Below are 11,958 nucleotides of genomic sequence, written 5' to 3'. Positions count from 1 at the left end.
TGTGTATTTAAATTTGATAAATGACGAAAAACCTTAGAACACACACCACACTTGTACGGTTTCTCCCCCATGTGAATTAGTTTGTGTGTAGTTAAATTTGATGAATGACGAAAAACCTTTGAACACACAGAACACTTGTACGGTTTCTCCCCCATGTGAATTAGTTTGTGTGTATTTAAATTTGATGAATGACAAAAACCTTAAAACACACACCACACTTGTACGGTTTCTCCCCCATGTGAATTAGTTTGTGTGTATTTAAATTTGATGAATGACGAAAAACCTTTGAACACACAGAACACTTGTACGGTTTTTCCCCCATGTGAATTAGTTTGTGTGTATTTAAATTTGATAAATGAAGAAAAACCTGAGAACACACACCACACTTGTACGGTTTCTTCCCCATGTGAATTAGTTTGTGTGTATTTAAATTTGATGAATGACGAAAAACCTTTGAACACACAGAACACTTGTGCGGTTTCTCCCCCATGTGAATTAGTTTGTGTGTATTTAAATTTGATAAATGACGAAAAACCTTAGAACACACACCACACTTGTACGGTTTCTCCCCCATGTGAATTAGTTTGTGTGTATTTAAATTTGATGAATGACGAAAAACCTTTGAACACACAGAACACTTGTGCGGCTTCTCTCCCATGTGAATTAGTTTGTGTGCATTTAAATTTGATGAATGACGAAAAACCTTTGAACACACAGAACACTTGTACGGTTTCTCCCCCATGTGAATTAGTTTGTGTGTATTTAAATTTGATAAATGACGAAAAACCTTAGAACACACACCACACTTGTACGGTTTCTCCCCCATGTGAATTAGTTTGTGTGTATTTAAATTTGATGAATGACGAAAAACCTTAGAACACACACCACACTTGAACGGTTTCTCCCCCATGTGAATTAGTTTGTGTGTATTTAAATTTGATGAATGACGAAAAACCTTTGAACACACAGAACACTTGTACGGTTTTTCCCCCATGTGAATTAGTTTGTGTGTATTTAAATTTGATAAATGACGAAAAACCTTAGAACACACACCACACTTGTACGGTTTCTCCCCCATGTGAATTAGTTTGTGTGTATTTAAATTTGATGAGTGACGAAAAACCTTTGAACACACAGAACACTTGTGCGGTTTCTCCCCCATGTGAATTAGTTTGTGTGTATTTAAATTTGATAAATGACGAAAAACCTTAGAACACACACCACACTTGTACGGTTTCTTCCCCATGTGAATTAGTTTGTGTGTATTTAAATTTGATGAATGACGAAAAACCTTTGAACACACAGAACACTTGTGCGGCTTCTCTCCCATGTGAATTAGTTTGTGTGCATTTAAATTTGATGAATGACGAAAAACCTTTGAACACACAGAACACTTGTACGGTTCCTCCCCCATGTGAATTAGTTTGTGTGTATTTAAATTTGATGAATGACGAAAAACCTTAGAACACACACCACACTTGTACGGTTTCTTCCCCATGTGAATTAGTTTGTGTGTATTTAAATTTTATGAATGACGAAAAACCTTCAAACACACACCACACTTGTACGGTTTCTCCCCCATGTGAATTAGTTTGTGTGTATTTAAATTTGATGAATGACGAAAAACCTTCAAACACACACCACACTTGTGTGGCTTCTCTCCCGTGTGAATTAGTTTGTGTGCAATTAAATTTGATGAATGACGAAAAACCTTCAAACACACAACACTTGTGCGGCTTCTCTCCCATGTGAATTAGTTTGTGTGTATTTAAGTTTGATGAATGACGAAAAACCTTCAAACACACAGAACACTTGTGCGGCTTCTCTCCCGTGTGAATTAGTTTGTGTGCATTTAAATTTGATGAATGACGAAAAACCTTCAAACACACAGAACACATGAACGGGTTTTCCCCCATGTGAATTAGTTTGTGTGTATTTAAATTTGATAAATGACGAAAAACCTTAGAACACACACCCCACTTGTACGGTTTCTCCCCCATGTGAATTAGTTTGTGTGTATTTAAATTTGATGAATGACGAAAAACCTTTGAACACACAGAACACTTGTGCGGTTTCTCCCCCATGTGAATTAGTTTGTGTGTATTTAAATTTGATGAATGACGAAAAACCTTAGAACACACACCACACTTGTACGGTTTCTCCCCGATGTGAATTAGTTTGTGTGTATTTAAATTTGATGAATGACGAAAAACCTTTGAACACACAGAACACTTGTGCGGCTTCTCTCCCGTGTGAATTAGTTTGTGTGTATTTAAATTTGATGAATGACGAAAAACCTTAGAACACACACCACACTTGAATGGTTTCTCCCCCATGTGAATTAGTTTGTGTGTATTTAAATTTGATGAATGACGAAAAACCTTTGAACACACAGAACACTTGTACGGTTTCTCCCCCATGTGAATTAGTTTGTGTGTATTTAAATTTGATAAATGACGAAAAACCTTAGAACACACACCACACTTGTACGGTTTCTCCCCCATGTGAATTAGTTTGTGTGTATTTAAATTTGATGAATGACGAAAAACCTTTGAACACACAGAACACTTGTGCGGTTTCTCCCCCATGTGAATTAGTTTGTGTGTATTTAAATTTGATAAATGACGAAAAACCTTAGAACACACACCACACTTGTACGGTTTCTCCCCCATGTGAATTAGTTTGTGTGTATTTAAATTTGATGAATGACGAAAAACCTTAGAACACACACCACACTTGTACGGTTTCTCCCCCATGTGAATTAGTTTGTGTGTATTTAAATTTGATGAATGACGAAAAACCTTTGAACACACAGAACACTTGTACGGTTTTTCCCCCATGTGAATTAGTTTGTGTGTATTTAAATTTGATAAATGAAGAAAAACCTGAGAACACACACCACACTTGTACGGTTTCTTCCCCATGTGAATTAGTTTGTGTGTATTTAAATTTGATGAATGACGAAAAACCTTTGAACACACAGAACACTTGTGCGGTTTCTCCCCCATGTGAATTAGTTTGTGTGTATTTAAATTTGATAAATGACGAAAAACCTTAGAACACACACCACACTTGTACGGTTTCTCCCCCATGTGAATTAGTTTGTGTGTATTTAAATTTGATGAATGACGAAAAACCTTTGAACACACAGAACACTTGTGCGGCTTCTCTCCCATGTGAATTAGTTTGTGTGCATTTAAATTTGATGAATGACGAAAAACCTTTGAACACACAGAACATTTGTACGGTTTCTCCCCCATGTGAATTAGTTTGTGTGTATTTAAATTTGATAAATGACGAAAAACCTTAGAACACACACCACACTTGTACGGTTTCTCCCCCATGTGAATTAGTTTGTGTGTATTTAAATTTGATGAATGACGAAAAACCTTAGAACACACACCACACTTGAACGGTTTCTCCCCCATGTGAATTAGTTTGTGTGTATTTAAATTTGATGAATGACGAAAAACCTTTGAACACACAGAACACTTGTACGGTTTTTCCCCCATGTGAATTAGTTTGTGTGTATTTAAATTTGATAAATGACGAAAAACCTTAGAACACACACCACACTTGTACGGTTTCTCCCCCATGTGAATTAGTTTGTGTGTATTTAAATTTGATGAGTGACGAAAAACCTTTGAACACACAGAACACTTGTGCGGTTTCTCCCCCATGTGAATTAGTTTGTGTGTATTTAAATTTGATAAATGACGAAAAACCTTAGAACACACACCACACTTGTACGGTTTCTTCCCCATGTGAATTAGTTTGTGTGTATTTAAATTTGATGAATGACGAAAAACCTTTGAACACACAGAACACTTGTGCGGCTTCTCTCCCATGTGAATTAGTTTGTGTGCATTTAAATTTGATGAATGACGAAAAACCTTTGAACACACAGAACACTTGTACGGTTTCTCCCCCATGTGAATTAGTTTGTGTGTATTTAAATTTGATGAATGACGAAAAACCTTAGAACACACAGAACACTTGTGCGGCTTCTCTCCCGTGTGAATTAGTTTGTGTGCATTTAAATTTGATGAATGACGAAAAACCTTCAAACACACAGAACACATGAACGGGTTTTCCCCCATGTGAATTAGTTTGTGTGTATTTAAATTTGATAAATGACGAAAAACCTTAGAACACACACCCCACTTGTACGGTTTCTCCCCCATGTGAATTAGTTTGTGTGTATTTAAATTTGATGAATGACGAAAAACCTTTGAACACACAGAACACTTGTGCGGTTTCTCCCCCATGTGAATTAGTTTGTGTGTATTTAAATTTGATGAATGACGAAAAACCTTAGAACACACACCACACTTGTACGGTTTCTCCCCGATGTGAATTAGTTTGTGTGTATTTAAATTTGATGAATGACGAAAAACCTTTGAACACACAGAACACTTGTGCGGCTTCTCTCCCGTGTGAATTAGTTTGTGTGTATTTAAATTTGATGAATGACGAAAAACCTTAGAACACACACCACACTTGAATGGTTTCTCCCCCATGTGAATTAGTTTGTGTGTATTTAAATTTGATGAATGACGAAAAACCTTTGAACACACAGAACACTTGTACGGTTTCTCCCCCATGTGAATTAGTTTGTGTGTATTTAAATTTGATAAATGACGAAAAACCTTAGAACACACACCACACTTGTACGGTTTCTCCCCCATGTGAATTAGTTTGTGTGTATTTAAATTTGATGAATGACGAAAAACCTTTGAACACACAGAACACTTGTGCGGTTTCTCCCCCATGTGAATTAGTTTGTGTGTATTTAAATTTGATAAATGACGAAAAACCTTAGAACACACACCACACTTGTACGGTTTCTCCCCCATGTGAATTAGTTTGTGTGTATTTAAATTTGATGAATGACGAAAAACCTTTGAACACAGAACACTTAGAGGGCTTCTCTCCCATGTGAATTAGTTTGTGAGCATTTAAATTTGATGAATGACGAAAAACCTTTGAACACACAGAACACTTGTACGGTTTCTCCCCCATGTGAATTAGTTTGTGTGTATTTAAATTTGATAAATGACGAAAAACCTTAGAACACACACCACACTTGTACGGTTTCTCCCCCATGTGAATTAGTTTGTGTGTATTTAAATTTGATGAATGAAGAAAAACCTTTGAACACACAGAACACTTGTGCGGCAGTGCGGCTTCTCTCCCGTGTGAATTAGTTGGTGTGTATTTAAATTTGATGAACGACGAAAAACCTTAGAACACACACCACACTTGAACGGTTTCTCCCCCATGTGAATTAGTTTGTGTGTATTTAAATTTGATGAATGAGGAAAAACCTTCGAACACACACCACACTTGTACGGTTTCTCCCCCATGTGAATTAGTTTGTGTGTATTTAAATTTGATGAATGACAAAAAACCTTTGAACACGCAGAACACTTGTGCGGCTTCTCTCCCATGTGAATTAGTTTGTGTGCATTTACATTTGATGAATGACGAAAAACCTTTGAACACACAGAACACTTGTACGGTTTCTCCCCCATGTGAATTAGTTTGTGTGTATTTAAATTTGATAAATGACGAAAAACCTTAGAACACACACCACACTTGTACGGTTTCTCCCCCATGTGAATTAGTTTGTGTGTATTTAAATTTGATGAATGACGAAAAACCTGAGAACACACACCACACTTGTACGGTTTCTCCCCCATGTGAATTAGTTTGTGTGTATTTAAATTTGATGAATGACGAAAAACCTTTGAACACACAGAACACTTGTGTGGCTTCTCTCCCGTGTGTATTAGTTTGTGTGCAATTAAATTTGATGAATGACGAAAAACCTTCAAACACACACCACACTTGTACGGTTTCTCCCCCATGTGAATTAGTTTGTGTGTATTTAAATTTGATGAATGACGAAAAACCTTCAAACACACACCACACTTGTGCGGCTTCTCTCCCGTGTGAATTAGTTTGTGTGCAATTAAATTTGATGAATGACGAAAAACCTTCAAACACACAGAACACTTGTGCGGCTTCTCTCCCGTGTGAATTAGTTTGTGTGTATTTAAGTTTGATGAATGACGAAAAACCTTCAAACACACAGAACACTTGTGCGGCTTCTCTCCCGTGTGAATTAGTTTGTGTGCATTTAAATATGATGAATGACGAAAAACCTTTGAACACACACAACACTTGTACGGTTTCTCCCCCATGTGAATTAGTTTGTGTGTATTTATATTTGATGAATGACGAAAAACCTTAGAACACACACTACACTTGTACGGTTTCTCCCCCATGTGAATTAGTTTGTGTGTATTTAAATTTGATAAATGACGAAAAACCTTAGAACACACACCACACTTGTATGGTTTCTCCCCCATGTGAATTAGTTTGTGTGTATTTAAATTTGATGAATGACGAAAAACCTTTGAACACACAGAACACTTGTGCGGTTTCTCCCCCATGTGAATTAGTTTGTGTGTATTTAAATTTGATAAACAACGAAAAACCTGAGAACACACACCACACTTGTACGGTTTCTCCCCCATGTGAATTAGTTTGTGTGTATTTAAATTTGATGAATGACGAAAAACCTTTGAACACACAGAACACTTGTACGGTTTCTCCCCCACTAGGGCATGCCCGTACTATATATAAGCTAGGACGTGCCCGTACGTGGGTGCCCGTTCCTTGCAAAAAAAAAAAAACTGCAAAAAAAAAAAAAACTGCAAAAAAAAAACAATGGTTTGGTCCATTCGCAACGACCACAGAACCCCCCCCCCCCCTCTATTTACATGAATGGTTTGGTCCATTCGCAAAGCCAAAGCGAACGACCACAGAACCCCCCCCTCTATTTACATGAATGGTTTGGTCCATTCGCAAAGCCAAAGCGAACGACCACAGAACCCCCCCCCCCCCCCTCTATTTACATGAATGGTTTGGTCCATTCGCAACGGCAAAGCGAACGGCGAACGGCTAAATCGCCATAGCTCGGTAAGTACTTGTCCGATTAATTTCAAACCTTGAAAAGGCACATCCTCGGGTCCCCAGCAATATACCTGGCAAGTTTCAAGTATATCGGACCGGTAGTTGTCGAGAAACAGCGGTCACAGACAAACGTACAGACGTACAAACGTACAAACGTACAGAGATTACTGGAATTATAGATAGATATCTAAAATTATATCCCCCCCCCTCTATTTACATGAAATGGTTTGGTCCAAAGCGAACGGCTTGCGAGTACGGTGACAATCCCCCCCCTCTATTTACATGCAATGGTTTGGTCCAAAGCGAACGGCTTCCGGAGTTTGGTAAAGAAATCGCCATCGCGTGCACAAACGCGCAGGAAAGCGAATGAATCGCAAATTCGGTTTTATTAGTTTTAAAACATAGTTTAACGCCAACATAGTTTGCAAACGTGAAATAAATGAATACGCTCTCAAATGTGCCATCCGAGGCAGAGTGTGTCCTCCACGTTCGGCACACGCGATCGTTCGCTGCTCTCTGATTGGTTGAATCGTTTTTTGGACATAGCTCGGTAAGTAATTGTCCGATTAATATGAAACCTTGAAAAGGCACATCCTCGGGTCCCCAGCAATATACCTGGCAAGTTTCAAGTATATCGGACCGGTAGTTGTCGAGAAACAGCGGTCACAGACAAACAAACAAACGTACAGACGTACAGAGATTACTGGAATTATAGATAGATGTGAATTAGTTTGTGTGTATTTAAATTTGATGAATGACAAAAAACCTTAGAACACACACCACACTTGTACGGTTTCTCCCCCATGTGAATTAGTTTGTGTGTATTTAAATTTGATGAATGACGAAAAACCTTAGAACACACACCACACTTGAACGGTTTCTCCCCCATGTGAATTAGTTTGTGTGTATTTAAATTTGATAAATGACGAAAAACCTTAGAATGCACACCACACTTGTACGGTTTCTCCCCCATGTGAATTAGTTTGTGTGTATTTAAATTTGATGAATGACGAAAAACCTTTGAACACACAGAACACTTGTGCGGCTTCTCTCCCATGTGAATTAGTTTGTGTGTATTTAAATTTGATGAATGACGAAAAACCTTAGAACACACACCACACTTGAACGGTTTCTCCCCCATGTGAATTAGTTTGTGTGTATTTAAATTTGATGAATGACGAAAAACCTTAGAACACACACCACACTTGTACGGTTTCTCCCCCATGTGAATTAGTTTGTGTGCATTTAAATTTGATGAATGACGAAAAACCTTCAAACACACACCACACTTGTACGGTTTCTCCCCCATGTGAATTAGTTTGTGTGTATTTAAATTTGATGAATGACGAAAAACCTTCAAACACACACCACACTTGTTTGGCTTCTCTCCCGTGTGAATTAGTTTGTGTGCAATTAAATTTTATGAATGACGAAAAACCTTCAAACACACAGAACACTTGTGCGGCTTCTCTCCTGTGTGAATTAGTTTGTGTGTATTTAAATTTGATGAATGACGAAAAACCTTCAAACACACAGAACACTTGTGCGGCTTCTCTCCCGTGTGAATTAGTTTGTGTGCATTCAAATATGATGAATGACGAAAAACCTTTGAACACACACAACACTTGTATGGTTTCTCCCCCATGTGAATTAGTTTGTGTGTATTTAAATTTGATAAATGACGAAAAACTTTAGAACACACACCACACTTGTACGGTTTCTCCCCCATGTGAATTAGTTTGTGTGTATTTAAATTTTATGAATGACGAAAAACCTTAGAACACACACCACACTTGTACGGTTTCTCCCCCATGTGAATTAGTTTGTGTGTATTTATATTTGATGAATGACGAAAAACCTTTGAACACACAGAACACTTGTGCGGCTTCTCTCCCGTGTGAATTAGTTTGTGTGTATTTAAATTTGATGAATGACGAAAAACCTTAGAACACACACCACACTTGAACGTTTTCTCCCCCATGTGAATTAGTTTGTGTGTATTTAAATTTGATGAATGACGAAAAACCTTTCAACACACAGAACACTTGTACGGTTTCTCCCCCATGTGAATTAGTTTGTGTGTATTTAAATTTGATGAATGACAAAAACCTTAAAACACACACCACACTTGTACGGTTTCTCCCCCATGTGAATTAGTTTGTGTGTATTTAAATTTGATGAATGACGAAAAACCTTTGAACACACAGAACACTTGTACGGTTTTTCCCCCATGTGAATTAGTTTGTGTGTATTTAAATTTGATAAATGAAGAAAAACCTGAGAACACACACCACACTTGTACGGTTTCTTCCCCATGTGAATTAGTTTGTGTGTATTTAAATTTGATGAATGACGAAAAACCTTTGAACACACAGAACACTTGTGCGGTTTCTCCCCCATGTGAATTAGTTTGTGTGTATTTAAATTTGATAAATGACGAAAAACCTTTGAACACACAGAACACTTGTACGGTTTCTCCCCCATGTGAATTAGTTTGTGTGTATTTAAATTTGATAAATGACGAAAAACCTTAGAACACACACCACACTTGTACGGTTTCTCCCCCATGTGAATTAGTTTGTGTGTATTTAAATTTGATGAATGACGAAAAACCTTAGAACACACACCACACTTGAACGGTTTCTCCCCCATGTGAATTAGTTTGTGTGTATTTAAATTTGATGAATGACGAAAAACCTTTGAACACACAGAACACTTGTACGGTTTTTCCCCCATGTGAATTAGTTTGTGTGTATTTAAATTTGATAAATGACGAAAAACCTTAGAACACACACCACACTTGTACGGTTTCTCCCCCATGTGAATTAGTTTGTGTGTATTTAAATTTGATGAGTGACGAAAAACCTTTGAACACACAGAACACTTGTGCGGTTTCTCCCCCATGTGAATTAGTTTGTGTGTATTTAAATTTGATAAATGACGAAAAACCTTAGAACACACACCACACTTGTACGGTTTCTTCCCCATGTGAATTAGTTTGTGTGTATTTAAATTTGATGAATGACGAAAAACCTTTGAACACACAGAACACTTGTGCGGCTTCTCTCCCATGTGAATTAGTTTGTGTGCATTTAAATTTGATGAATGACGAAAAACCTTTGAACACACAGAACACTTGTACGGTTTCTCCCCCATGTGAATTAGTTTGTGTGTATTTAAATTTGATGAATGACGAAAAACCTTAGAACACACACCACACTTGTACGGTTTCTCCCCCATGTGAATTAGTTTGTGTGTATTTAAATTTGATGAATGACGAAAAACCTTCAAACACACACCACACTTGTACGGTTTCTCCCCCATGTGAATTAGTTTGTGTGTATTTAAATTTGATGAATGACGAAAAACCTTCAAACACACACCACACTTGTGTGGCTTCTCTCCCGTGTGAATTAGTTTGTGTGCAATTAAATTTGATGAATGACGAAAAACCTTCAAACACACAACACTTGTGCGGCTTCTCTCCCATGTGAATTAGTTTGTGTGTATTTAAGTTTGATGAATGACGAAAAACCTTCAAACACACAGAACACTTGTGCGGCTTCTCTCCCGTGTGAATTAGTTTGTGTGCATTTAAATTTGATGAATGACGAAAAACCTTCAAACACACAGAACACATGAATGGGTTTTCCCCCATGTGAATTAGTTTGTGTGTATTTAAATTTGATAAATGACGAAAAACCTTAGAACACACACCCCACTTGTACGGGTTCTCCCCCATGTGAATTAGTTTGTGTGTATTTAAATTTGATGAATGACGAAAAACCTTTGAACACACAGAACACTTGTGCGGTTTCTCCCCCATGTGAATTAGTTTGTGTGTATTTAAATTTGATGAATGACGAAAAACCTTAGAACACACACCACACTTGTACGGTTTCTCCCCGATGTGAATTAGTTTGTGTGTATTTAAATTTGATGAATGACGAAAAACCTTTGAACACACAGAACACTTGTGCGGCTTCTCTCCCGTGTGAATTAGTTTGTGTGTATTTAAATTTGATGAATGACGAAAAACCTTAGAACACACACCACACTTGAATGGTTTCTCCCCCATGTGAATTAGTTTGTGTGTATTTAAATTTGATGAATGACGAAAAACCTTTGAACACACAGAACACTTGTACGGTTTCTCCCCCATGTGAATTAGTTTGTGTGTATTTAAATTTGATAAATGACGAAAAACCTTAGAACACACACCACACTTGTACGGTTTCTCCCCCATGTGAATTAGTTTGTGTGTATTTAAATTTGATGAATGACGAAAAACCTTTGAACACACAGAACACTTGTGCGGTTTCTCCCCCATGTGAATTAGTTTGTGTGTATTTAAATTTGATAAATGACGAAAAACCTTAGAACACACACCACACTTGTACGGTTTCTCCCCCATGTGAATTAGTTTGTGTGTATTTAAATTTGATGAATGACGAAAAACCTTAGAACACACACCACACTTGTACGGTTTCTCCCCCATGTGAATTAGTTTGTGTGTATTTAAATTTGATGAATGACGAAAAACCTTTGAACACACAGAACACTTGTACGGTTTTTCCCCCATGTGAATTAGTTTGTGTGTATTTAAATTTGATAAATGAAGAAAAACCTGAGAACACACACCACACTTGTACGGTTTCTTCCCCATGTGAATTAGTTTGTGTGTATTTAAATTTGATGAATGACGAAAAACCTTTGAACACACAGAACACTTGTGCGGTTTCTCCCCCATGTGAATTAGTTTGTGTGTATTTAAATTTGATAAATGACGAAAAACCTTAGAACACACACCACACTTGTACGGTTTCTCCCCCATGTGAATTAGTTTGTGTGTATTTAAATTTGATGAATGACGAAAAACCTTTGAACACACAGAACACTTGTGCGGCTTCTCTCCCATGTGAATTAGTTTGTGTGCATTTAAATTTGATGAATGACGAAAAACCTTTGAACACACAG

At 37.4% G+C, this 11,958-nt stretch overlaps 3 protein-coding genes across 3 annotated transcripts; all 3 read right to left on the bottom strand.

The window, feature by feature from the left end:
* Positions 1–175: 175 nt before the first annotated feature.
* Positions 176–4,772, bottom strand: LOC144892717 (uncharacterized). Its single transcript, XM_078781031.1, has 4 exons — positions 4,230–4,772; positions 3,404–4,061; positions 368–1,512; positions 176–199 (listed from the first exon to the last, which is right to left on the bottom strand). The coding sequence occupies exons 1-4, from the start codon at positions 4,770–4,772 to the stop codon at positions 176–178; spliced, it is 2,370 nt and encodes a 789-aa protein (XP_078637157.1).
* A 354-nt stretch (positions 4,773–5,126) lies between these two features.
* Positions 5,127–6,542, bottom strand: LOC144892716 (uncharacterized). Its single transcript, XM_078781030.1, has one exon. The coding sequence runs from the start codon at positions 6,540–6,542 to the stop codon at positions 5,127–5,129; it is 1,416 nt and encodes a 471-aa protein (XP_078637156.1).
* A 2,524-nt stretch (positions 6,543–9,066) lies between these two features.
* On the bottom strand, positions 9,067–11,899 carry LOC144892715 (uncharacterized). Its single transcript, XM_078781029.1, has 2 exons — positions 10,685–11,899; positions 9,067–10,266 (listed from the first exon to the last, which is right to left on the bottom strand). The coding sequence occupies exons 1-2, from the start codon at positions 11,897–11,899 to the stop codon at positions 9,067–9,069; spliced, it is 2,415 nt and encodes an 804-aa protein (XP_078637155.1).
* Positions 11,900–11,958: the final 59 nt, after the last annotated feature.

Source organism: Myxine glutinosa, chromosome 6 (assembly GCF_964187855.1).
Source record: "Myxine glutinosa chromosome 6, kmMyxGlut1.1, whole genome shotgun sequence".
Taxonomy (NCBI): domain Eukaryota; kingdom Metazoa; phylum Chordata; class Myxini; order Myxiniformes; family Myxinidae; genus Myxine; species Myxine glutinosa.
Note: the sequence above shows the minus strand (reverse complement) of the source record. Positions and strands in the feature narration are given on the sequence as shown.